The sequence below is a fragment of the Colobus angolensis genome, unplaced genomic scaffold, assembly GCF_000951035.1.
Source record: "Colobus angolensis palliatus isolate OR3802 unplaced genomic scaffold, Cang.pa_1.0 Scaffold244, whole genome shotgun sequence".
NCBI lineage: Eukaryota > Metazoa > Chordata > Mammalia > Primates > Cercopithecidae > Colobus > Colobus angolensis.
Genome location: NW_012115644.1, coordinates 314,134 through 341,920, shown reverse-complemented (window position 1 = coordinate 341,920; position 27,787 = coordinate 314,134). Strand labels below are relative to the sequence as shown.

At 38.4% G+C, this 27,787-nt stretch overlaps 1 protein-coding gene across 4 annotated transcripts in view; it reads left to right on the top strand.

Annotated features, from left to right (window-relative positions):
- The window catches only part of TBCK (TBC1 domain containing kinase), a 248,808-nt gene that overhangs the window by 196,197 nt on the left and 24,824 nt on the right, over positions 1-27,787 (top strand). For all 4 annotated transcript variants that reach the window (XM_011945712.1, XM_011945713.1, XM_011945715.1 and 1 more), the window contains one exon: positions 6,671-6,830. In XM_011945712.1, the coding sequence (XP_011801102.1) occupies positions 6,671-6,830 (160 nt within the window). The remainder of the gene's footprint in view (positions 1-6,670; positions 6,831-27,787) is intronic.

The following is a 27,787-nucleotide window of genomic DNA, read 5'->3' as shown; positions in this document are numbered from 1 at the left end:
CTACCTAAACCCCAATGTGGGCCAAGGGAATGGAGAATACAGAAAAAGAAAGCTGAAGGACATGAAGACAGACTTTACCCACTTAACAATAAAAACATAATCCCAAAACTTCAGTATAAGAAGAAACCCTAATGTGGTCTAAACTCTTAATACTAAATTCAAAGGCTCAGAGAGGCAAAACAGCAGTTTTTGTTGAAATCACATTTTTTTGTTTGCTTTTAGTAGAAACATGAAATGTTAATCTAGTTAAAAATCAAGCCAGATATATTTGTTCTTCAATGTATTTTGAGAATTTCAAAGCAAACAAAAATTGCGTTTTATAAGGAGGCAATAGAAAATGTTTCTCATGTAGTGACATGAGTTTCAGATGTTAATAGTTTCCATGGTCATACACAGGCAAACTCTTGTTTTCTTTAATAGTTATAAATATTTAGGGCTTCAGTTTTCTTGGAGTTCATATTAAGAGAGGTCTTAGTCATGTAATTGTGGATCCAACTTATGTTATCTGTAAACAGCAATACTTTAAAGGAATGTTACTCATTTGCTTGAAATCAAGGCTGAGTTTTTGCTCAAGGCTGAGCTTTACTTGTAAAACTCGTACTTTTTGATTTTTTTGAAAAATGTTAGCATCTAAAACTATACCAAAGACAACCTCAGGCTTAAATTTGTGTTTTGTAAAACTTATTCAATTGTATTCATTATTTCATTATGGCACATTCATCCTTAGTGAACCACTAGTATTACTCTTGTCTCTTTGTCCTTAAGAATTAATTTATAAAAACTTCTTCAAAGCAATTTAAAGATACTCATGATCAGAGCAGGCTAGATACTGATGAGAAGGTTTAGTAAGATTTTTTTCATCTAATTTGGACTTAGGTTCAATCTATCTAAATTAAAATTTCCATCCAGTTGTACTCCCATATTTGAATGGGCTTTGTATAATGTGGGAGTATATGATAGCAACTGCTGAGGAATGTCATCATGTCTGGATTGTTAGTTATGAAAGGTATATTAGCTGTTAAAGAGTTCCTATTTGCTGTGTGAACCATCCATGACCCCAGTTCCTAGAGTGCCATACAGTCTCATTCAATCAGCCAGCCAGTCCTGTTTGAGGACCTGCTTTGCCAGTCAATGGGAAAATAGAGTTTAATTACAGCACCCCTGCCCACCAGAAGCTCACAGTCTTATAACTAAAATAGATAAGTGAAATAGATAATTGCAGTATAATATGAAATGGTCTATGTCTGAAGCATACCCAAATTCCTGGAAATATAGGATGGGCACCTAAACCAGGTGATGTCTGACATGAGTCTTAAAAAACAAGTAGAAGTTAGTAACCCAGCAAAGAAGAGAAAGAAGGCATTGAAAAACCACATTGTTTGAGGCCCAGAGAAGGTGAGAAGGACACTTTTAGAAAGTTACAAGAACTATGGATGAGTATGTCTGGAATATATGAGAATTAGTAATGAGACTAGAGTAGGTAAAAGTAGCTTCATTGAAAATGTCTCATAACATGCTAAGAAATTTGGGTTTTATTCCAAAGGCAGTGAGAAACTTAAAAAATTCTAAACAGGTTGGTGCCGTGCTCAGATTTTTATTTCAGAAAAATTACTTTAATGCACGGTAGAGGATGGATGAGGGTAGAGATCATCTTGCATGCAAAATTAGGATTGAATTATCCAGAAATTTGATATGTATGATCATTCTTTCATATCCTGTCATAAAGAGTGAGGTCCCTAGCTTTTCCCTAAATAAACCAGTTTTAGTGGGCCTATGCTGAAGAAAATCCAGAGAAATTACTTTTGTTGCTGTTTCTTTCCCTTTTCTCAAAGTGTGTGCTGACAAAGGGAAATTTTATATCGTTGACACTTGGAAGCATTGTTAGATGCTGATGCCACTTGGTTAGGGTGGCCAGAAGGCACCTTAGCATATTTGCTGCTGATACTAGTTACTCCAGGTTTGGCAAAATTCTGAAATTCATTTCCTCACCAAATATGTAAGTGATGTTCCAAGCATTCTATTAATCATTGCAAGAGATTCAAAGATGAGCCGGGCACAGTGGCTCACGCCTGTAATCCCAGCACTTTAGGAGGCCGAGGCGGGCGGATCACAAGGTCAGGAGATCGAGATAATCCTGACTAACACGGTGAAACCTCGTCTCTACTAAAAATACAAAACATTAGCCAGGCGTTGTGCCGGCTGCCTGTAGTCCCAGCTACTCAGGAGCCTGAGGCAGGATAATGGTGTGAACCCAGGAGGTGGAGCTTGCAGTGAGCTGAGATCATGCCACTACACTCCAACCTGGGTGACAGAGTGAGACACTGTCTCAGGAAAAGAAAAAAAAGATTCAAAGATTAAATAAATATAATACACATCGTTTCTATCCGTTGTTTAGATAGAAGTCATTTTCATTAGAATATTTTATATAAAATCAAATTGCTGTTACGAGAGATGTACAGATACTGTGGGAAGGGAAAATTTCATGGATGAAACATTTGAAGGATGGATGTTTGTGCAAAAATAAGGAGAAAAAGGTATTTAGAAAGAGAAAACTACAGGAGATAGAAAACATATTGGTAACATGCATGATTTAGTTTGGTTAGAATTAAAGTAGTTAGATTCTGTTCATGAGGACTGAACTGAGAAATACAGGCTTTGTCCAGTAGGCTGTCATGGAAAGTTTCTCAGAAAGGATATGATAATCAGAACGCTTTGCTTTTAAATTTTTTCTCTGTCAATATTGTAAATCAAGTGTATTTCCAAGAGAAAAGACAAAAGTTGGAGAAAACAGTTACTACAGTAGTTTAAGCTCAAGACAAATCAATATCTGAAATAGGCAAGGGGTAATGGGAATAAAAATGTGAGTACAGGATTTATTAGAGCAGCAGAATATTGGATGTTGCTACTAATAAGATGTCGGAAATGAGATTTTTGACTGTTTGATTTGGGGGATGGTGATGCCATTCAAAGTATCAATAGATTTAGCAAAGAAAATAATGATATCTAAACATCATTTTTGTATCAGTTAATGCTATTTAGTTATATTATCTATGAGAGAACTGTGGGTTTAATTTCATATTTCTTTTTGGCTCTTGATATACTAAAGGTAAAACCTTCAATTTGGGCTGAAAAGTCTATAACACTAATTATAATTAGTTAACCCAGCAGACAAACAGCCAAAAAGCAAAGGTAGGTAGATGTTCTTGCGTGGTTTGGTGAAATATTGGTGTGAGTTGTCTTTAGAGATACGACGTCACTAAGTGTGGCATCCAACAAAAATGCTGTGCTCTTTTAGGATTTAAAAAAACATGAGCTGGTTTCTGTGTTGAATTTTAAGCAATATTTTAAAGGAATTTTCAAATCTTTTTGTAAATTGAAGAGTCTTTTTGAATATTCTTGGTTAAATACCATGTAATTTACTTATACACTGTACCTATATACTTAGACCTGATTTTTTTCTGTTTGATTGAAGTGCAGCATATCTACTTACAGCATTGTTATGTAGACTGAATTATGAATACAGGAAAGTTTTCGTATCTTAGAAACCTAGAAGATAATATACATCATCCCTACCTGTTAATTATATTCTGATAATCCAACTTATTTATCAGAAGGTTACAGTAATTTTTTTAATCTGTCTGTGCATTGGGCTATCAAATTCTGTTTAATGCAAAATTTTGATTTTGTTCTAAGTATACATTCAAATGCTTTTGGTAATATCTGCCAAATGGAATGTTGCTCTGAATGGTTTATTTGCAGGGTGGGGTACAATTTATTCCAAGATGGGGTAAGATATATAATGTAAGGTCACCATATGCCAAAGAAAATTCATATGTTTACTGGAATGTATCCTGTAGTGCATTCAGAGTAGTAAACAACCATATTCAAACACGTGGTGAAGTGACTGTTACAATAACTGGATGCTTTTATGCTTTCATAACTATTATTATTCCAGTCTAGAGATTTCATTGTAATTACTGCTGACTTCTGTAATGATGTTTTTTATCTTTTAACTCTTTCAAGTATGTCATCAAAAATTCTCATTTCCTATGAACCCTGAAAGTTAAAAATTAGTATTTATGGATACCATTGCCACTTTTGCCAAAACCTAACCAAAAATTGTAATGTCATTGTTGGGATTACAATATCATGATATATACGTGATTGAGGCTAATCGCCCCATAAATACTTTGGCTATTTCCTTAATAGTAATATTTCCTCTGAACTGGGTTCTTTGAAGCTATAGCTTTTTAAATTCTTCGTTTATAAAATAGCATAGTGTCTTGACTATTGAATATTATACTCATTATAGAACCTCTTTAAGTGTGGTTATTTTTTACCCCATATCTGTGTTTATGTAATGAGAAATGCCTTTAAAATGTAAAACATTAGTGTAGAGGGTTAAGATTTTTATCTATATTAGACAGAAAGCAATAAAGTGACAGTCATACTTCTAAAATATGTAGTGTTGCATGTTCATCTCTAACCCTACCTTTGTGTGAAGCTCCTGTGTATACTTGTTTTCCACTGTAATACAGTGAAATAAAACCAAAGTTCTTAGAGCGTGGAAAAATGTGCTTGTCTCAACATATTCTCCATCATTTCTCTTTACTTGCCAGATTTTACTCATGACTGATGACAGTCAACTATGGTTATTCAGTCACCGTATGTCAAAAATTTTCTTCTATTTCCCTCTTTATTTATTCTTCCTAATACAAAATATACAGAAATCTGTTCCTGGCTCAGTTTCCAAATACCTCATATTTTATTCTGATTATGAAGGACTCAACAAGTGAAAAAAGTATCCATCTGCCTAGATTTACGATATAATCTGACCACCTCTCAAATGTCTAGAAGTTGCCTAAAGCTGTTCTATTTCATCTAATGCTGTATGTGTCACATGAGAAATTGTATTGCAGGCAATGTAAGTAAATTCCAAGGAAAAAAGAAAAGATTTCTAAATAACCAAAGTTGTCTTCATTATCCGACTTATTTAAACAACAGGCTATTCATTGTAAATACACTTATTTATAACTAGGCCAATCTCATTCTCCTCTGTTGTTTGCCAATAATGCATTCGCCTCTGCTGTTTGCCAGTAATGATAGAAAATTTAGAGGTTTAACCACCATGTCTAAAGACATTTGTGCTAGAAGTTTCATGACAAGAGTGTTCTTGGATGAGTGTTCTTAGATATTATCCAGGACTTTTTGGTTGAAGTAGATTAAGAATAAGGAAACGTGGTTTAAAACTCTGTTTCTTTTATGCCTTATTTTCCAAACTGTAGCCTAAAAAAGGTTTGGAATCATTTTGCATTTTGAAAAACTTTCTCTTTCAAAAAAGACTCTGTTGCCGTCATATTTTGTGAAGCATTTTAACATTTAATCTAGATTTTAACAAATAAATCACAAGGATAATATGATAACAGGTCTTCTTTTAGAGTCAGGGTCTTCTAATTTTCTAAGTGGCTGAACAAATTTTATGGAAGAGGCCCTTAAAGGTGACTTTACATGTAACGCTTAACACAGTCTGAGCATTATCTTTTATGTGTTTTATTTCCGATTTTCAAAGGAGAGAATCTCATTGGCTCAGCCTGCATCATATATCCACCATCACCCTCCCCTCCACCATCTGGTCAGTCATGGTTATAGCAGGGTCATCTGATACCAATATGATAGCTAGACTCACCCTTTCCTCAGGGTCAGTGGCTGGTGCTCTTCCAAACAAGAAAACAGTAGGTGGGCAGGCAACCCAAACATGTCTGCTACAGCATTTGACCAGGGTAGATTTGTATTGCTTTTGCTACTTTAAACATACTAAAAAAGAGAAGATGTTCATGGTTGGTAAAGGTTGTTTGATAAATACGGAAACACTCTGGCAACTGATTCAGGCCTGGACAGATGTAGATATAGGTGCTGAGAATACATGAGTTGTTAGGTTTTTAGTTTTTGTTATAAAAAATTTTCATTTTAAAGTAGATCTTTACTGAAAATAAAAGTACTTTCAGTTTTTTAAAAAAAAGTACCATCAGAGTAATTATATTCTGAGAGAAAAGTCATGACTCTTCAGGAAAACTACAGTTGGGCATATTGAATAATTAGAAATGTTTGAAAAACTAATGCTGATGAAGTTCAGAGGTAATCTATGCATGATCATAAATTCTCTGCCCATTCTAGAAAATTTCAACTAAACAATGTCCACTGGAATGTTAATGTTGATTCTCTCTCCTTTCATTTTTCAGAACTTATTTATGGTTCTTTCTCTCACTATTAATGTCATATCCTTTTCTTTAAAAGAAATGATGAAGCAGCAGCTGACTAGAAATTTTAAATTGTAAGATATGTAGTCCATCTCCACTATCTCCACTCATTATAGAACCTCTTTAAATATGGTTATTGTTTACCCCATATCTGCATTTATGTAATGAGAAATGCTTTTGATGTAAAATCCTTTTACATCTTTGGCTAGTCATCTTCCTTTCTCTTTTCTACTTCATTTTCAAATTTAATTTTTTTTTTCTCTTGGAGGTGCCTTACTTCATTTAGATAAAATACTCATATGAGCTGGAAGATGTTTAGTACTCTCTTCTGGGAGTCACTGAGCTCTGTGAGTTTCCCTCAGACACTCATGATTGCACACAAATAAATGTTTTCCTTAAACTTTCCTTCTCAGCTTTATTCGTGGTCACATTTCAGGAAGCATCAACATTCCATTCAGTGCTGCCTTCACTGCAGAAGGGGAGCTTACCCAGGGCCCTTACACTGCTATGCTGCAGAACTTCAAAGGGAAGGTCATTGTCATCGTGGGGCATGTGGCAAAGCACACAGCTGAGGTAATTATATTCAGAAATGTCATATGTACATATGATGAGTGATTTACCTGCCTTCTATGTGAAAGTTATCTAAAAGTATATTTCTTCAGGAGTTGGTCACAAATAATATGAGTTTTGAAGATTTGTCTGTGTTATTATAGAAGAGTTTGTCTGCCTGTAATTGAAGCATTTTTCCCTCAGTGTTCAGCATCAGGATCAACAGTAACCTTAAAAAATCAAAATGATAACCTAAGGCTGTTTTTTTCTGACTGCTTTCTGACATTGCAAAGAAGTAGCTTGAATTCCATCCATTGGAGAAAAACAGTAGTGTTCAAGTGTAGGCTCTGAGAGCTGGTCATGATGAGATTTGTTAGATTTAGAAATTGTGTTTACTAGAGAGTCAAAGCTTTTTGATGACAGAGAATTCAGGAAGAATGTCAACTGTCAGACATGAGAAATACATGAAACAATAAAATGGCTTCCTTCTTCCATGGCTGTGTTCTAAGCAAATTGAAAAATAAAGAGTAGCATATGAAGGCCAAAAATATCTTTATTTTTTAATAAAAGACAAATTGAAGACTGTAGCTTAGTATGAGAGCCAAATGGGCTTACTTAAAAACAAGCAGGCAGAGAAGGTATCTAGATATAGGCAGTGTTGAACAAGTACAGGATCTTTCTCTAAAGGGGAAGAATCTGCTCCTAGAAAAATAGCAGAGGTAACTTGCTCCCTGCAGACAGCTTTTTTCTAAAAAGAAGATAAATAGGACTGAACCTTCCTAAATTTACTAGGCAGATAAATCCTTCAACCTCCTAGGGCAGATAGAATAGAGGGACAAAGAGCAAGGCCAGGAATATGCTTAGGAAAATTCTGTCATCAGGGAAATCAGGAGTGGAGACAAAATATTTGCCTTGATTGTACATATTCCTTTGAACACTACTGAAATGTGGTCACTGAAAATTTCAGATTAGAACTTTAAAACTTTATTTTTGTTTATTCTTAGAAATCAGAGAAATAACCTAAAATCTCTTTTATTATAAAAATTAATAACCACACTTTGTTGAACACTTGGAAATTATAAAGAGACCAAAAAAGGAAATAAAAAGTATACATGATTTTACCACCTGGGAGGCAAAAGACACTTCTTGAATTTTTTTATTGGAAAATTATAATTCCTCCATTCAACTCAATTCTAAAATTAGCTAAAGATAACCCTCCTATCCCCACCTGCACACACCCAGTACTGATACAAACTCAGAAAAAAAGGAAACATGAAAATACTTTGCTCTTTTATTCCTAGAGCAAGTGTGTATGAAGTCCATGAAAACAACATATAAGGGTTACATTTAGAGAACTATGCCATATGATTTCATAGTAAGGAACTAGGTTATTGATTTTTCCAAACTTAATGCCTTCACTATAATTTTTAAGTCCTTTAAGTTTTTGCTTTTCGTAGAGCAAAATTGAGAGGAATAGAAATTTCCCATATACCCACTACCCCACATATGCACAACCTTTCCCGTTATCAACCTCACCCATCAGAGTGGTATATTTGTTACAATTGATGAACCTTCATTGACACATCATTGTCATCCAAAGTCCGCAGTTTACATCAGGTCTCACTCTTGGTGTTGTATATTATTTTTAATTCGTAATAAATTTTTATTAACTTTTATTTTAGGTTCAAGGGTACATGTGCAGGTATGTTATATAGGTAAACTCATGTCACAGGTGTTTGTTGTACAGCTTATTTTGTCACCAAGGTACTAAGCCTAGTACCCAATAGTTATTTTTTCTGCTTCTCTTCCTCCTCCCACCCTCCACTCTCAAATAGGGCCCAGTGTCTGTTTTACCATCTTTGTTAGAAATTTAAAACTTTAAAAGTCAGATTAGAACTTTAAGACTTTTTATCATAAACTATTTGAAGCATCCAACAATCCATGTCTCAGAAGTACAGGACTGATGGCAGCATTAACTTTTTTTTTTTTTTTTCTGAGATGGAGTCTCGCCCTGTCACCCAGGCTGGAGTACAGTGGCACAATCTCAGCTCACTGCAAGCTCTGCCTCCTGGGTTCACGCCATTCTCCTGCCTCAGCCTCCTGAGTAGCTGGGACTACAGGCGCCTGCCACCACGCCTGGCTAATTTTTTGTATTAGTAGACACGGGATTTCACCGTGTTAGCCAGGATGGTCTCAATCTCCTGACCTCATGATCTGCCCGCCTCAGCTTCCCAAAGTGCTGGGATTACAGGCTTGAGCCTCCACGCCCGGCCAGCATTAACTTTTGACACTAAATGTTCACTAAATGAAAGTCATTCTTAATGATGAAACTTAACTAACCATACTAAAGTTAGTTCCATACTAAAGAAGTATGCAAGTGGATATTACTTCTAAGTTATAAATAACTCACCTATCTTTTATATAGATTATATATAAAAGTTATATATAATAGTTATATATAATTATTTCTACCATCCAACAGAGAACAATCTAAATACACCTATTTCAGAGAAAGTCAGAATAGTAACTCATATGGTTTGGCTATTTGTCCCCTCCAAATCTCATGTTGAAATATTATCTCCGATGTTGGAGGCTGGCCTGGGGTGTTTGGATCATGGGGGCAGATCCCTCATGAATGGCTTGATGTCCTCTCCCTGGTAATAAGTGAGTTCTCACTGTTAGTTCACATGACAGCTGGTTGTTTAAAAGGCTGGCTCTTCCTCCTTTCTTTTGTTCCTGCTCATGCCATGTGACATGCTGACTCCCTGTTACCTTCCACCATGATTGTAAGGTTTGTGAGACTTCATCAGAGATAGAGGTCAGCACCATGCTTTCTATAAAGCCTGTAAAACTGAGAGCCAATTAACCATCTTTTTTTAATATATTACCCAGTCTCAGGTATTTCTTTATAGCAACACAAGAGTAAACTAACACAGATAATTGGTACCAGGAGTGGGGTGTTGCTGTTAAATACCTGAAAATGTGGAAACAGCTTTGGAACCGGGTAATGGGCAGAGGTTGAAAGAGTTTGGAAGGCTCAGAAGAAGACAGGAAAATGAGAAAAAGTTTGAAACTTCTTAGAGACTGATTTATGGTTATAACCAAAATGCTGATAGAGATATGGACAATGAAGTCCAGGCTGATTAAGTCTTAAGTGGAAATCAGGGAGTTATCGGGAACTGGAGTAAAGATTACCCATGTTAAACCCTGGCAAAGAACTTGACAGCAGTGTGTTCATGTCATAGGGATCTGAGAAGTTTGAACTTAATTATGATGACAAGATACCTGGCAGGAAAAAAAAAATATGTCTAAGCAGCAAAGCATTCAAGAAGTGGTATGGCTGCTTCTAACACCCTAAATTATATATGGAAGCAAATAAAAGACTTAAAGTTATATTTAAAAGGACAGCAGAGCATAAAAATTTGGAAAACTTGTATCCCAGCCCTATGGTAGAAAAAATCCAAGCAGGCTACTGAGCAATCATTTGCTAGAGAGATTAGCATGACTAAAAGGGAGCCAAGACAATGGGTAAAAGGCCTTGAAGGCATTTCAGAGTTCTTGAGGACATCCCTTCTCATCACAGGCCCAGAGGCCTAGGAAAGAAGAATGGTTTCGGGGGTCAGGCCCAGGACCCCACTTCCCTGCACAGCCTCAGGACAGTGCTCCCTGCATCCTGACCACTCAGGCTCCAGCCACAGCTCAACTGGGCCAAGGTAAAGCTCAGGCTGCCACCCTGGAGGGAGCAAGCCATAATCCTTGGCATCTTTCATGTGATGTTCAGCCTGTAGATGCACAGAATGCAAATGTGAAGGAAGCTTGGCAACTCCCAACTGGATTCCAGAGCATATATGGGGAAGTCTGGATACCCAGGAAGAAGCCTACTACAGGAGCAGAGCCCCCACAGAGAAACTATACTAGGGCAGTGCCAATGGGAAATGTAGAGTGGGAGCCCCTACAGAGTCCCCACCAGGGAACCATCTAGTGGAGCTTTGGGAAGTAGGATGCCACCCTCCAGACCTGAGACTGGTAGAGCCATTGGCAGCTTGCAACCACAGTGTGGAAAAACCATAGGTACTCAACTCCAACCTGTGAGAGCAGCCACAGGGGTTGCATCTTGGAAAGCCACAGGGACAAACCTGTCCAAGGCCTTCATAACCTACATCTCACACCATTGTGCCCAGGATGTAGGACATGATATCAAAGGAGATTGTTTTGGAGCTTTAAGATTTAATGACTGTCCTGCTAAGTTTCAGACTTGTATCGGCATATTGCCTCTCTTTTGGCCAATTCCTCCCTTTTCAAATGATAATGTATACCCAATATCTGTAGCACCATTGTATATTGGGAGTAAATAACTTGTTTTTGATCTCACAGGCTCATAGGATCAATGGGTTCATCTCTAGATGATACTTGAGACTTGACAATTGGGACTTGAGACTTGAGTTAATGCTGAAGCAAGTTAAGACTTTGGTGGACTATTGCAAAGACATGGTTGTATTCTGATGTGTGAGGAGGACATGAATTTAGGGGGATCAGAGGCAGAATGATGTTGTTTGGATGTTTGTCCCCTCCAAATCTCATTTCAAATGTAATCCCTAATGTTCAATGTGGGGCCTGGTAGGAGGTGTTTGGATCATGAGGGAAGATCCCTCATGAATGGTTTGGTGCCCTCCCAATGGTAATAAGTGAGTTCTTGTTCTGCTAATTCATGTGAGAGTTGTTATGAGAGTTGATGGTTTAAAGGAGCCTGACTCCTCCTCCTCTCTCTCTTGTTCCCACTCTTGCCATGTGACATGCTAGCTCCCTATTGCCTTCTGTCAGGACTGTAAGCTTCCTGAGGCCTCACCAGAAGATGTTGGCACCACACTTCCTGTAAAGCCTACAGAACCATTAGCCAATTAAACCTCTTTTTCTTATTTCTTCTAAAAAAAATAAAAATAAAAATAAAAAACAAGATACATGTACAGAACATGCAGGTTTCTTACATAGGTATATGTGTGCCATGGTGGTTTGCTGGACCTACTGACCTGTCCTCTAAGATCCCTTCCCTTACCCACCACCACCCAACAGGCCATGGGGTGTGTTGTTCCCTCTCTGTGTCCATGTGTTCTCAATGTTCGACTCACATTTGTGAGTGAGAACATGCAGTCTTTGGTTTTCTACTCCTTTATTAGTTTGCTGAAGATGATGGCTTCCAGCTTCATCCATGTCCCTGCAAAGGACATGATGTCATTCTTTTTTATGGCTTCGTAATATTCCATGTTTTTCTTTATCCAGTTTTATTCCAGATTTTCTTTATCCAGTCTATCATTGATGGGCATTTGGGTTGGTTCCATGTCTTTGCTATTGTAAATAGTACTGCAATAAGTATACATGAGTATGTGTCTTTATAATAGAATGATTTATATTCCTTGGGTATACACCCAGTAGTGGGATTGCTGGGTCCAAATGGTTTTTCTGCTTCTAGATCCTTGAGGAATCACCATAATGTCTTCTACAATGGTTGAACTAATTTACATTTCCACCTACAATGTAAAAGTATTCCTATTTCTCCACACCTTCACCAGCATCTATAGTTTCCTGACTTTTTAGTGGTCACCATTTTGACTGGCATGAAATGGTATCTCATTGTGGTTTTGATTTGCATTTCTTTGATGATCAGTGATGTTGAGCTTTTTTTCATGTTTGTTGGCTGTGTAAATGTCTTCTTTTGAGGAGGATCTGTTCATATCCTTTGCCTATTTTTTGATGGGATTGTTTGTTTTTTTCTTGTAAATATGTTTAAGTTCCTTATAAATTCTGGATATTAGACCTTTGTCAGATGGGTAGATTGCAAGAATTTTCTCCCATTCTGTAGTTGCCTGTTCACTCTAATGATAGTTTATTTTGCTGTGCAGGAGCTTTTCAGTTTAATTAGATCCCATTTGTCAATTTTGGCTTTTGTTACAATTGCTTTTGGCATTTTTGTCATGAAGTCTTTGCCCATGCCTATGGTGAATGGTATTGCCTAGGTATTCTTGTAGGGTTTTTATGGTTTGGGGTTTTACCTTTAACTCTTTAATCCATCTTGAGTTAATTTTTGTATAAGATGTAAAGTAGGGCTCCAGTCCAGTTCCAGTTTTCTACATATGGCTAGCCAGTTTTCCCACTACCATTTACTGAATAGGAGATCCTTTCCCCACCGCCTGTTTTTGTCAGGTTTCTTGAAGATCAGATGGTTGTAGACATGTGGTGTTATTTCTGAAATCTCTGTTCTGCTCCATTGGTCTGTATGTTGGTCCTGCTCTGTTGGTCTATATGTACAAGTACCATGCTCTTTTGGTCACTGTAGCCATGTAGTATAGTTTGAAGTCATGTAGCATGATGCCTCCAACTTTGTTCTGGTTTGCTAGGATTCTCTTGTCTATATGGGATCTTCTTTGATTTCACTTGAAATTTAAAATAGTTTTTTCTAATTCTGTGAAGAATGGCACTGGTAGTTTGATGGAAATGCATTGAATCTATAACTTACTTTGGGCAGTATGGCCATTTTCATGATATTGATTCTTCCTATCCATGAGGATGGAATGTTTTTCCATTTGTTTGTGTCCCCTCTTATTTCCTTAAGCAGTGGTTTGTAGTTCTCCTTAAAGAGATCTTCACATCCCTTGTTAGCTGTATTCCTAGGTATTTTATTCTCTTTGTAGTGATTTTCAATGGGAGTTCATTCATGATTTAGCTTTCTGCCTGCGTATTGTTGGTGTAAAGGAATGCTTGTGATTTTTACACATTGATTTCGTATTCTGAGACTTTCCTGAAGTTGCTTATCAGTTCAAGAAGTTTTGGGGCTGAGATGATGTGGTTTTATAAATATATAAATCATGTTGTCTGCAAATAGAGACAACTTGACTTCCTCTCCTTCTATTTGAATACCCTTTATTTCTTTCTCTTTCTTGATTGCCCTGGCCAGAATTTCCAATACTGTGTTGAATAGGAGTGGTGAGAGAGGGCATCTTTGTCTTGTACCAGACAAAGGGAATGCTTCCAGCTTTTGCCCATTCAATATGAAATTGGCTGTGGGTTTGTCATAAATAGCTCTTATTATTTTGAGATATGTTCCATCAATACCGAGTTTTTTGGGAGTTTTTAACGTGAATGGATGTTGAATTTTATCAAAGGCCTTTTCTGCATCTATTGATATAATCATGTGATTTTTGTCTTTGGTTCTGTTTATGTGATTGATTACATTTATTGATTTGTATTTGTTGAACCAGCCTGGCATCCCAGGGATGAAGCTGACTTGATCTTGGTGAATAAGTTTTTTGATGTGCCACTGGATTCAGTTTACCAGTGTTTTACTTAGGATTTTCTCATTGATGTTTATCAGGGATACTGACATGAGGTTTTCTTTGTTTGTTGTGTCTCTTCCTGGTTTTGGTATCAGGATGATGCTGGCTTCATAAAATGAGTTAGGAAGGTGTCCCTCCTTTTCAATTGTCTGGAATAGTTTCAGAGGGAATGATACTAGCTCCTCTTTGTATTCTGGTAGAATTCAGCTGTGAATCTGTCTGGTCCTGGGCTTTTTTGGGTTGGTAGGCTATTACTGCCTTAATTTCAGAGCTTGTTATTGGTATATTCAGGGATTCAACTTTTTCCTGGTTTAGTCTTGGTAGGGTGTATGCATCCCGGAATGTATCCATTTCTTCTAGATTTTCTAGTTTATTTGCATAGAGATGTTTATAGTATTCTCTGATGGTAGTTTGTATTTCCATGGCGTCAGTGGTTATATCCTCTTTATCATTTTTATTATGTCTATTTGATTCTTGTCTTTCTTCATTAGTCTAGTTAGCAGTCTATTTTGTTAATTTTTTCAAAAAAAAAAACAGCTCCTGGATTGATTTTTTTTTTGGAGAATTTTTCATGTCTCTATCTCCTTCAGTTCTTTTAGTTCTTTCTTGTCTTCTGTTAGCTTTTGGGTAAGTTTGCTCTTTTTCTTCTTTTGTTCTTTTAATTGTGATGTTAGAGTGTCAATTTGAGATCTTTTTAGATTTCTGATGTGGACATTTAGGGCTATAAAGTTCCCTTTTAACAGTTCTTTAGCTGTGTCTCAGAGATTCTGGTGCATTGTCTCTTTGTTCTCATTAGTTTCAAAGAACTTGATTTCTGCCTTAATTTTGTTATTTATCCAGGAGTCATTAAGAAGCAGGTTGTTCAATTTCCATGAAGCTATATGGTTTTGAGTGAGTTTCTTAATCCTGAGTTCTAATTTGATTGAACTGTGTTGTGAGAAACTGTTACGATTTCAGTTCTCTTGCATTTGCTGAAGAGTGTTTTACTTCCAATTATGTGGTCGAATTTTAGAATAAGTGCCATGTGGCACTGAGAAGAATATATTCTGTTGGAGTAGAGAGTTCTGTAGATGTTTACTAGGTTTACTTGATCCAGAGCTGAGTTCAAGTCCTGAATATCCTTAATTTTATGTCTTGTTGATCTAATACTGACAGTGGGGTGTTGAAGTCTCCCACTGTTACTGTATGGGAGTCTAAGTCTCTTCGTAGGTCTCTAAGAACTTACTTTATGAATCTGGGTGCTCCTATATTGGGTGAATACATATTCAGAATATAGCTGTTTTTGCTGAATTATTCCCTTTACCATTGTGTAATGCCCTTCTTTGTCTTTTATGATCTTTGTTGTTTTGAAGTCTGTTTTGTCAGCAACTAAGATTGCAACCCCTGTTTTTTTTTTTTTTTTTTTCTTTCCATTTGCTTGGTAAATTTTCCTCCATCCCTTTATTTTCAGCCTGTGTGTGTCTTTGCACGTAAGATGAGTCTCCTGAATACAGCACACCAATGGGTCTTGACTCCTTATCCAGTTTGTCAGTCTGTGTCTTTTAATTGGAGCATTTAGTCCATTAACATTTAAGGGTAATATTGTTATGTGTGAATTTGATCCTGTCATCATGATGCTATTTGGTTATTTTGCACACTAGTTGATGCAGTTTTTTCATAATGTCGTTGGTCTTTATTTTTTGGTGTGTTTTTGCAGTGGCTGGCACTGGTTTTGTTTTGTTTTGTTTTTTCCATTTTTAGTGCTTCTTTCCGGAGCTCTTACAGGACTGGCCTGGTGGTAACGAAATCCCTCAACATTTGCTTGTCTGTAAAGGATTTTATTTCTCCTTCGCTTATGAAGCTTACTTTGGCTGGATATGAGATTCTGGGTTGAAAATTCATTACTATAAGAGTGTTGAATATTAGCCCCCAATCTCTTTTGGCTTGTAGAGTTTCTCCTGAGAAGTCTGCTGTTAGTATGATGGGCTTCCCTTTGTAGGTTACCTGGCCTTTTTCCCTGCCTGTTCTTAACAGTTTTTCCTTTGTTTCAGCCTTGGAGAATCTAATGAGTATGTGTCTTGGGGTTGATCTTCTCGTGAAGTATCTTAACGGTGTTCTCTGTGTTTCCTGATTCGCATGTTGGTCTGTTTTGCTAGGTTGGGGAATTTCTCCTGGATAATATCCTGAAGTGTGTTTTCCAGTTTGTTTCCATTTTCCCTGTCTCCTTCTGGTACTCTAATCGATCATAGGTCGGTCTTTTTATTAAGTCCCATATTTCTTGGAGGTTTTGTTCATTCCTTTGCATTCTTTTTTCTCTATACTTGTCTGCATGTCTTATTTCAGTAAGGTGGTCTTCAAACTCTGATATCCTTTCTTCCATGTGGCTGATTTGGCTGTTGATACTTGTGTATTCTTCATGAAGTTCTCATGCTGTGTTTTCCAGCTCCTTCAGGTCATTTATATTCCTCTCTAAACTGGTTATTCTAGTTAGCAATTCCTCTAACCTTTGTTCAAGATTCTTAACTTCTTTGCATCGGGTTAGAACATGTTCCTTTACCTCATCATAGTTTTTTGTTACCCATCTTCTGGAGCCTTCTTCTGTCAATTTGTACATTTGATCCTCTGTCCCTTTCTGCACCTTGGAGAGACATTGTGATCATTTGGAGGAGAAGAGGCACTCTGGCTTTTGGGTTTTCAATATTTTTTCATTGATTCTTTCCCATCTTCATGAATTTCTCTAGTTTTGGTCTTTGAGGCTGCTGACCCTTGCATGGGGTTTTCATGGGGGCCTTTTTGTTGTTTTTGGTGCTGTTGTTGTGACTTTCTACTTGTTTTTCTTTCAATAGGTCCCTCTTCTGTAGGGCTGCTGCAGTTTCCTGGGGGTTCACTTCAGGCCCTATTCACCTTATTTGCTCCTGTGCCTGGAGATGTCACTCAAGGAGGCTGGAGACCAGCAAAGATGGGTTCCTGCTCCATCTTCTGGGACCTCTGACCTTGAGGGGCACCAACCTGATGCCAGTAGGATCACTCCTGTATAAGGTGTCTGACAACCCCTGTTGGATCATCTCACCCAGTTGGATGGCACAGGAAGCGGGCCCTGTTTAATGAAGTACTTTATCCCTTGTTCTAGAGGGTGTGTTTCACTGGGGGTAAACCCACTCATCTGAGCTACCTGGATTCCTCAGAACTACCAGGAGGAGAGGCTAAGTCAGCTGGTCTGTAGAGACTGAGGCCACCGCTCCCCACCCCCCAGGGCCTCTGGCCCAGGGAGATCTGAATTCTGTCCCTGAGCCTCTGGCTGGAGTTATTGGAGATTGTTCAGGGAAGCCTCTCCCACTGAGGAAGGATGGGTCAGGGTTAGACCTGAAAAGGCACTTTGGCTGCAGACTGCCACAGCCAGTGTGTTGGACTGTGGGGACAAGTCTTGGGACCAAGCAGTCCAGCCTCCCTGGCTACAGCAGAGAAAAAGCACAGCCTGGAGCTATAGAAATGGGTGCCACACTTCCCCCGCCCAGGGAGCTTAGGGTGTTAGGCAGTTGTGAGTCCCAGGACTGGCTGCTGCCCCTTCTCCAAGGAGCTCAAATGACTTAGACAGCAGGCAGCCACGGCCGGTGCTGGTCGCCCCTCCCCACAAGAGTTCCGTAGGCTTTAGCAGATTCCAGCAGAGAGGCTGTTAAGAATCTGCATGTTCTGGGGTTGGGATGCTAGGCCATGGTGGAATGGGTTTGTGAGTGTATCTTCTCAATCCATGAGTTGCATAGTTCAGAGGGAAAAGCACCGTTTCCCCCAGCTGGGTAGTGTGTTCACTCACTGCCTCCCTTGGCTAGGGAAGTTCCCCTTCCCTGTGTGGATCACAGGTGGACCACCACACTACACTTCTCTTCCTTCTCTCAGTGGGTCATGCCAGCCTTCTAGTCAATTTTGATGAGAGAACCTGGATACCTTGGTTGCCAGTGAAGGATTCACAGACTTATTATGGTTTTTTTCCTATGCGAGCCTCAGAATGCCTGGAAGCAAGATGGCTGACTGGAATGCGCTGCTTCTTAGTCAGCTAGGAAATCCAGCTAGTCCTGTCTCTCACCACCAGTCTATCATTGATGAGCATTAAGGTTGATTCCATGTCTTTGCTATTGTGAATAGTGCTGCAGTGAATATATGTGCACATGTATCTTTATAATAGAATGATTTATATTCCTTTGGGCATATACCCAGTAATAGGATTGCGGGGTCAGATGGTATTTCTGCTTCTAGATCTTTGAGGAATCGCCATACTGTCTTCCACAGTGGTTCAACTAATTTACACTAACACCAACAGTGTAAAAGTGTTCCTTTTTCTCTGCAACCTCGCCAGCATGTTTGACTTTTTAATAATCGCCATTCCAACTGACATGAGATGGTATCTCATTGTGGTTTTAATTTGCATTTCTCTAATGATCAGTGATGTTGAGCTTTTTTCCTTATATTTGTTGGCTGTGTGAATTTCTTCTTTTGAAAAGTATCTGTTCATGCTTTTGGTCCACTTTATAATGGGTTTTTTTTTTTTAATTGTAAATTTGTTTAAGTTCCTTATAGTCTCTGAATATTAGACCTTTATCAGATGGATAGATTGCAGAAATTTTCCTCCATTCTGTAGGTTGTCTGTTCACTCTGATGCTATTTGTTTGGTTGTGCAGAAGCTCTTCAGTTTAATTAGGTCCCATTCGTCAATGTTTGCTTTTGTTGCAATTGCTTTTGAGGAATTAGTCATAAATCCTTTCCTGGCCACTGCCCAGAATGTTATTGCCTAGGTTTTCTTCTAGGGTTTTTATTGCTTTAGGCCTTACATTTAAATCTTTAATCCGTCTGGAGTCAGTTTTTGTGTATGGTAAAAGGAAGGGATCCAGTTTCAATCTTCTGCATTTGGCTAGAATATCCCAGCACTGTTTATTAAATAGGGAGTCTTTCCCCATTGTGTATTATAGTTGACTTTGTCAAACATCAGCTGGTTGTCAGTATCTGGCTTTATTTCTGGTTTCTCTATCCTTTTCCATGAGTCTATATCTGTTTTTGTACCAGTATCATGCTGTTTGGGTTACTATAGCCTTGTAGTATACTTTGAAGTGAGGAAATGTGATGGCTCTGGCTTTGTTTGGCTTAGGATTTTTTTGATGATTTGGACTTTTTTTTGGTTCATATCAAGTTTAGAATAGCTTTTTCTAATTCTGTGATAAATGACTTTGGTAGTTTTGTAGAAATAATGTTGAATCTATAGATTGCTTTGGGCAGTATGGCCATTTTAACAATCTTAACTCTTCCCAATGTGGTTTGAATTTGTGTTCCTGGCCAAATCTCATGTCAAATTGTTGGAGGAGGGGCCTGATGGGAGGTGACTTGATCATGGAGGTGGATTTTCCCCCTTGTTGTTCTTGTGATAGTGAGTTCTTAGAAGATTTGGTTTAAAAGTATGTAGCACCTCTCCCTTTGCTGTCTTCCTCCTGCTGCATCCTTGTAGGATGTGCCTGCATCCCCTTCACCTTCCATCATGATTATACATTTCCTGAAGCTTCCTCAGCCATGCTTCCTGTATAGGCTGCAGAACTGTGAGCCAATGAAACCTTTTTTCTTAATAAATACCCAGTCTCAGGCAATTTTTATAACAGTGCAAGAACAAACTAATACACTTCCTTTCCATGAGCATAGGACGTTTTTCTGTTTGTTTATATTGTCTATAATTTCTTTCACCTGTGTCTCATAACTCTCGTGGTAGAGATCTTTCACCTTCTTGGTTAGATATATTCCTAGATATTTTTGTTTGTGGCTATTGTAAATGGATTTGTGTTCTTGATTTGCCTCTCAGCTTGAATGCTATTGATATATAGAAATGCTAGCCAGGCGAGGTGGCAGGCGCCTATAGTCCCAGCTACTCGGGAGGCTGAGGCAGGAGAATGGCATGAACCCGAAAGGCGGAGCTTGCAGTGAGCTGAGATCCGGCCACTGCACTCCAGTTTGGGCAACAGAGCGAGACTCTGAAATGCTACCTATTTTTGTACATTTATTTTGTGTCCTGAAACAGTACTGAAATTGCTTACTAGTTCTAAAAGCCTTTTGGCAGCATCTCTAGGGTTTTCTAGGTGTACAGTCATATCATCTGTAAAGAAAGATAGTTTGACTTCCTCTTTTCCTATTCGGATCCCTTTTTCTCTCTGTTGCCTGATTGCCCTGGCTAAGACTTCCACTACTATGTTGAATACCAAAGTTGAAAACAGACGTCCTTGTCTTGTTCCAGTTTTCAAGGAGAATGTGTCCAGCTTTTGCCTGTTTATTATGATGTTGACTGTGGGTTTGTCCTAAATGTCCTCATGGATCTCTAATATCTCTAATGCCTCTTTTTATTTTGAGGTATTTTTTTTGATGCCTAATTTGTTGAGGATGTTTAACATGAAGGGATGTTGAATTTTATTGAAGACCTTTTCTACATTTATTGAGACTTTCACATATATTAAAGACCTTTTCTGCATATATTGAGATGGTAATGGATTTTGTTTTTAATTTCATTTATGTAGTGAATCATATTTATTTAGTTGCATATGTTAAGCCAAACTTGCATCCCAGGAATACAGCCTATTTAATTTTAGTGCATTAGCTTTTTGATGCACTCCTAGATTTGGTTTGCCTGTATTTTGTTGAGGATTTTTGCATGTTCATCAGGGATATTGGCCTGAAGTTTCCTTATTTTCATTGTATCTCTGCCAGATTTTGGTATAAGGATGATGCTGGCTTCATAGAATGAGCTGCAGAGGAATCTCCCCTCCTTGATTTTTTTTATTTTTTTTTTTTTTTTTGCGTAGTTAGACTGACATCAGCTCTTCTTTTTATGTCTGGGAGAATTTGGCTGTGAATCAAGCTGGTTCTGGGCTTTTTTTGGTTGGTAGGCTTTTTATTACTGATTCAATATCAGAACTTGTTATAGGTCTGTTCCAAATTTTAATTTCTTCCTAGTTCAATCTTAGGAGGCTATGTGTTTCCAGGAATTTATCAATGTCTTGTAGATTTCCTAATTGTGTGCATAGAGGTGTTCATAGTATTCTCTGCTGAACTTTTGTATTTTTGTAGGGTTGGCTGAAATGTCACCTTTGTCACTTCAGATTGGGTTTATTTGGATCTTCTTTTCTCTTTATTAATCTAATTAGCAGTTTCAATCTTGTTTCATCTGTTGAAAAGCCAACTTTTGGGGTTATTGATCCTTTGTCTGGATTTTCACATCTCAGTTTTACTCAGTTCAGCTCTGATTTTTGTTATTTCTTTTCTTCTGCTAGCTTTGGGGTTGGTTTGTTCCTGTTTTTATAGTTCCTCTAGGTATAATGCTAGATTGTTAATTTGAGAGCTTTCTGACTTCTTCATGTAGGAGTTTAGTGCTATGAACTTTCCTCTTAATGCAACTGTAACTGTGTCCCAAAGCAGTATGTTGTGTCATTATTTAAAACATTATTTGTTTCAAATAATGTTTTGATTTCTGCCTTAATTTTGTTATTTACCCAAAAGTCATTCAGGAGTAGGTTAACATGTAATTGTATGGTTTTAATAGATCTTGGTATTGCTTGCTGTTTTTACTATGCTGTGGTCTGAGAATGTGGTTGATATGATTTCAATTTTTTTAATTTGTTGAAACTTTATGGTTTAGCATGTCATTGATCTTAAAGTATGTGCCATGTGCAGATGAGAAGAATATGTATTCTGTTGTTGGATGGAGTGTTCTGTAGGTGTCTATTAGGTCTAGTTGGTCAAATATTGAGTTTAAGTCCAGAAAATATGTGTTAGTTTTCTGCCTTGATGATCTAACATTGTCAAGGTGGTGTTGAAGTCTCCCAATGTTATCATGTGTTTGTATTTCCTCATGGATCTCTAAGAACCTTTTTTATGAATCTGGGTACTCTAATTTTGGGTGTGTATATATTTAGAATAGTTACGTCTTCTTGATGGATTGAGCCCCTTATTATTATGTAATATTTTTCTTTGTTCGATTGTTGTTGCTTCAGTGTTTGTCTGGTATAAGAATAGCAACCCCTGCTGTTTGTTTTCTATTGACCTGATCAATCTTTCACCATTCCTTTACTTTGAGCCTATTTCTGTTACTTCTGAGATGAATCTCTTGAAGACAGCAAACATTTGGGTCTTGCTTCTTTATCTAACTTGACACTCTATACCATTTAATTGAGGCATTTAACCTGTTTACATTCCTGGTCGATATTGCTATGTGAGAATTTGGTCTCATCATCATGCTTTTAGCTGGTTGTTATGTAGACTTAATTGTTTAGTTGTTTTATAGTGTCAATGGGGTATGTTGTTAAGTGTGTTTTTATGATGACAAATATTGCTCTTTCATTTCCATGTTTAGCACTTCCTTTAGGAACTCTTGTAAGATAGGTCTACTGCTATCAAATTCCCATTGCTTTTTTGTTTTTTTAAGGTAGGCTCTTGCTTTGTCTCCCTAGCTGGAGTACAGTGGTGCAGTCTCAGCTCACTGCAACCTCTGCATCCTGGGCTCAGATGATCCTACCTCAGTCTCTTAAGTAGCTGGGACTACAGGTACATGTCACCACACCTGGATGATTTTGTATTATTTTGTAGAGACAGGGTCTCTCTCTGTTTCCCAGGCTTGTTTCAAACCCCTGGGCTCAAGCAGTCTGCCCACTTCGGCCTCCCAAAAGGCTAGGATTGTAGGCATGAGCCACTGTAATCAGCCTCCCTTAGCTTTTGCTTGTCTGGAAAGGATTTCAGTTCTCTTTTGCTTATGAAGCTTAGTTGGTGGGATATAAAATTATTGGTTGGGATTTCTTTTATTTAAGGTTATTGAAAATAGGCTCCCAGTCTCTTATGGCTTGTAAGGTTTCTGCAGAAAGGTCTGCTGAGCCTGACAGGGTTCTCTTTGTAAGTGACCCGCACCTTCTCTCTAGTTACCTTTAAGATTTTTTTTTTTCACATCTGCCTTGGAGAATCTGATGACTGTGTGTCTTGGGGATGGTTGTCTTACATAGTCTCTCACAAGGGTTCTCTGCATTTCTTGAATTTACATGACAACCTCTCACTAAAGCCATAGTGTCTATATTATTTTGATGTAAGTTGTTAAATTATTTTTTACTACTACCACAATACTGCTGCTGTTGCTGCTGCTGCTACGTTAATTTATGTTGCTATGTCATTCCAATGAAAAATCTCAACTTTCAATTATAGTGCAGGTATACTATTTAAAATCACATGTTCTAAGTAATATATGGCCTTAAGAAGAAATCCCAACAATCGTAATAATCCCAGTCATGAATGCCATATGCTTCTAACCTGCAGCATCCCCTCTCAAGAACTGCCTGCCTATGTTGCCTCCCAGTGGAGCACTTCCTACCCACAGCACCTGAGCTGCCACTGCTAGGGCACCTACACCCGTGGCCCCCTGCCATCCTCTACAGATCTATTGTATTATACATCTTACACATTAGAAAACTTAGACTCAAAGTTAATCTCATTTGCCTGTGTCAGAGCCAGGATTGAAACACCAGTCTGTATGACTCTATAAATCATACCCTTAACCCAGTGAGCTCCGAAGGCTTTTGAGTGTGAATGCTGCCACGTATCCTGCTTTCTAAAACAGACTTATTCTGACTTTGACAGATCACAGTGGTTCTCCCAGGGTGTGAAAGCAAGACCTGAAGTAAACTTTTATGCTGTATGTGCTAACAAGCTTAGGGCTCTTATTTTCATAAAACATTAAGAATTTTAAAGATGATATCTAATAAATAGACCTTGTGTAATTATCTTTTTAAGATTGACAAATGTGGCCGGGCGCGGTGGCTCAAGCCTGTAATCCCAGCACTTTGGGAGGCCGAGACGGGCGGATCACGAGGTCAGGAGTTCGAGACCATCCTGGCTAACACGGTGAAACCCCGTCTCTACTAAAAAATACAAAAAGCTAGCCGGGCGAGGTGGCTGGTGCCTGTAGTCCCAGCTACTCGGGAGGCTGAGGCAGGAGAATGGCGTAAACCCGGGAGGTGGAGCTTGCAGTGAGCTGAGATCCAGCCACTGCACTCCAGCCTGGGCGACAGAGCGAGACTCCGTAAAAAAAAAAAAAAAAAAAAAAAAAAAAGATTGACAAATGTTTTCTAACATCTTACTTATTGTATTAAACTATAGGTTTCTGTTCATTTTAATTTTACCATAAAGGTAAAAACATATATATGTCAATAGGTAACTCATTTCTTTCATTAAATAATCAATTAAATACATCATCTGTGATGTACAAGGCATTGTATAGAACACTATATTGCCAATCAAAGTGCCAGTAAAACTAAAAGTTTAAAATATGAAGGAAACCTGGAAACATGACTATTCAGGTAAATAAAAATGTATGATACTAATAGCAATAAATAAAGAGCCATCACATTCTAAATAAGTCAGTCAATATCATACTGATCAGAAACCAGATGCTATTATAAATAATTCTTTCTTCTTCATGTCCTCCATACTCAGGCATACTTACAATTACTAAACAAATTATATGCTCAGCTATTATGCTTCAATCCAACATTAGGAAATCATTTTATATCTTCTGTTTAAAACAGAAGAACTGTTTTAAACATTTGTATAGCAGTGTATCTTTAATACTTAGCATAAGGCAAAAGAGAACTTTACATACTTATTTGCTTGTACTGTACATATTTTTGTCTGCTGTACAGATCTGTAGGCCTATTTTTTTCCCTCCCACTAATTTAGAAGTGTCTCAGTTTAAAGCATATTTGTTGGAATTCTATTATGTATCCATGCTTCTCCTGGATACCTTTTCTTTGCCCCATCTCCCCTCATAGATCTATTCTCCATCCTTTTTTTACCTTATTCACCCCAGGAAGCTGACTTCCATGTCTTCTGGCTTCCAGTTGTTAACCAGTCAGGAGCTCTGGCAAGTTGTAGGAGAGAATGGGGTCAGAATATTTCTCCTGCTGGGTCCTTCCCTCCAGAATTATCTCAGGTTGGCTTGTCCCTCTGTTGAAGGGTAACACTTCTCTCCAGGAAGCCTTGTCTCCACAACACTTTTACCAACCACTGGTCCCTCTGACTGTACGGATGGCAACAGCTCTGCTTTTGCTAGCCCCAGGTAACTGCAGTATCTCTTATGATTCTCTTACATAGCACCTGTACCTTCATAATTAATGTCTTTACAAGTAAGCCCACCTCAATTTATTCCTAAGGCTAATTTGTACCCTGACTGTTATTTGGATAAGGGTAGTATCTAAAAACACAAATCTTTTAGTCAACATACATTGGTTGCTGTGTTGTTTCTTACTAGCTGTGTTACTTCGCACAAATTATTTATTCTAAGTCATAAAAGGGGCTAAAAATACCTATTTCATAGAATTCTTGTGAGGATTTTAGATTAGACATATATGGTTCATTGCAGAGCCTGATACTAGTGAGCACTCAATTAACATCAACTATTAATTTTGTTTCTAGTACTATTGTTTACATACATGTAAATTTAATAAATACTATTTTATGTATGATAAAAAAAGTTCTAGAATTTGAGCCAATCTTCCATTTCTTCATAGAAACTTTTTTTAAAAAAGTAGAAATTGTACTATGTTGGAGGTCCATTCCAAGATGGCCGAATAGGAGCAGCTCTGGTCTGTAGCTCCCAGTGTGATTGATGAAGAAGACAGGTGATTTCTGCATTTCCAGCTGAGGTACCTGGACCATCTCACTGGGACTGCTTGGACAGTAGGTACAGCCCATAGGCGAGCCGAAGCAGAGCAGAGCATCACCTCACCCAGGAAGTAAGTGCAAGGAGTTGGAGGATTTCCCTTTCCTAGCCAAAGGAAGCCGTGACAGACTGTACCAGGAAAATCAGGACATTCCTGCCTCAATACTGCACTTTTCCAATGGTCTTAGCAAACGGCACACCAGGAGATTATATCCCATGCCTGGCTCAGTGGGTCCCACGCCCATGGAGCCTTGCTCACTGCTAGCAAAGCAGTCCAAGATCAAACTGCAAGGCAGCAGCCTAGCTGGGGGAGGGGTGTCCACCATTGCTGAGACTTGATTAGGTAAACAAAGCAGCCAGGAAGCTCAAACTGGGTGGAGCCCACCACAGCTCAATGAGGCCTACCTGCCTGTGTAGACTCCACCACTGGGGGCAGGGCATAGCTGAACAAAAGGCAGCAGAAACTTCTGCAGACTTAAACATCTCTGTCTGACAGCTCTGAAGAGAGCAGTGGTTCTCCCAGCACAGTGTTTGAGCTCTGAGAACAGACAGACTGCCTCCTCAAGTGGGTCACTGATCCCCATGTAGGCTAACTGGGAGACACCTCCCAGTAGGGGCCGACTGACACCTCATACGCCCAGGTGCCCCTCTGGGACGAAGCTTCCAGAGTAAGGATCAGGCAGCAGTATTTGCTGTTCTTCAGCCTCTGCTGGTAATACCCAGGCAAACAGGGTCTGGTGTGAACCTCCAGCAAACTCCAACAGACCTACAGCTGAGGGACCTGTTAGAAGGAAGACTAACAAACAAAAAGGAATAGCATCAACATCAACAAAAAGGGCATCCACACCAAAAACCCATCTGTAGGTCACCATCATCAGAGACCAAAGGTAGATAAAACAACAAAGATGGGGAGAAACCAGAGCAGAAAAGCTGAAAATTCTAAAAACCAGAGCACTTCTCCTCCAAAGGATGGCAGCTCCTCGCCAGCAACAGAACAAAGGTGGACAGAGAATGACTTTGACGAGTTGACAGAAGTAGCCTTCAGAAGGTCGGTAATAACAGACTTCTCTGAGCCAAAGGAGAATGTTTGAACCCATCACAAGGAAGCTAAAAACCTTGAAAAAGGATTAGATGAATGGCTCACTAGAATAAACAGTGTAGAGAAGACCTTAAGTGATCTGATGGAGCTGAAAACCATGGCACAAGAACTACGTGATGTATGCACAAGCTTCAGTAGCCGATTCGATCAAGTAGAAGAAAGGGTATCAGTGATTGAAGATCAAATGAATAAAATGAAGCGAGAAGAAAAGTTTAGAGAAAAAAGAATAAAAAGAAACGAACAAAGCCTCCAAGAAATATGGGACTATGTGAAAAGACCAAATCTACATTTCATTGATATACCTAAAAGTGATGGGGAGAATAGAACCAAGCTGGAAGACACTTTTCAGGATATTATCCAAGAGAACTTCCCCAACCTAGCAAGGGAGGCCAACATTCAAATTCAGGAAATACAGAGAACACCACAAAGATACTTCTCGAGAAGAGCAACCCCAAGACACATAATTGTCAGATTAACCAAGGTTGAAATGAAGGGAAAACTGTTAACGGCAGCCAGAGAGAAAGCTTGGGTTGCCCACAAAGGGAATCCCATCAGACTAACAGTGGATCTCTCAGCAGAAACTCTACAAGCCAGAAGAGAGTGGGGTCCAATATGCAACATTCTCAAAGAAAAGAATTTTCAACCCAGAATTTCACATCCAGCTAAACTAAGATTCATTCATAAGTGAAGGAGAAATAAAATCCTTTACAGACAAGTAAATGCTGAGAGATTTTGTCACCAGGCCTGCCTTACAAGAGCTCCTGAAGGAAGCACTAAACATGGAAAGGAACAACCAGTACCAGCCACTGCAAAAACATGCCAAATTGTAAAGACCATCAGTGCTAGGAAGAAA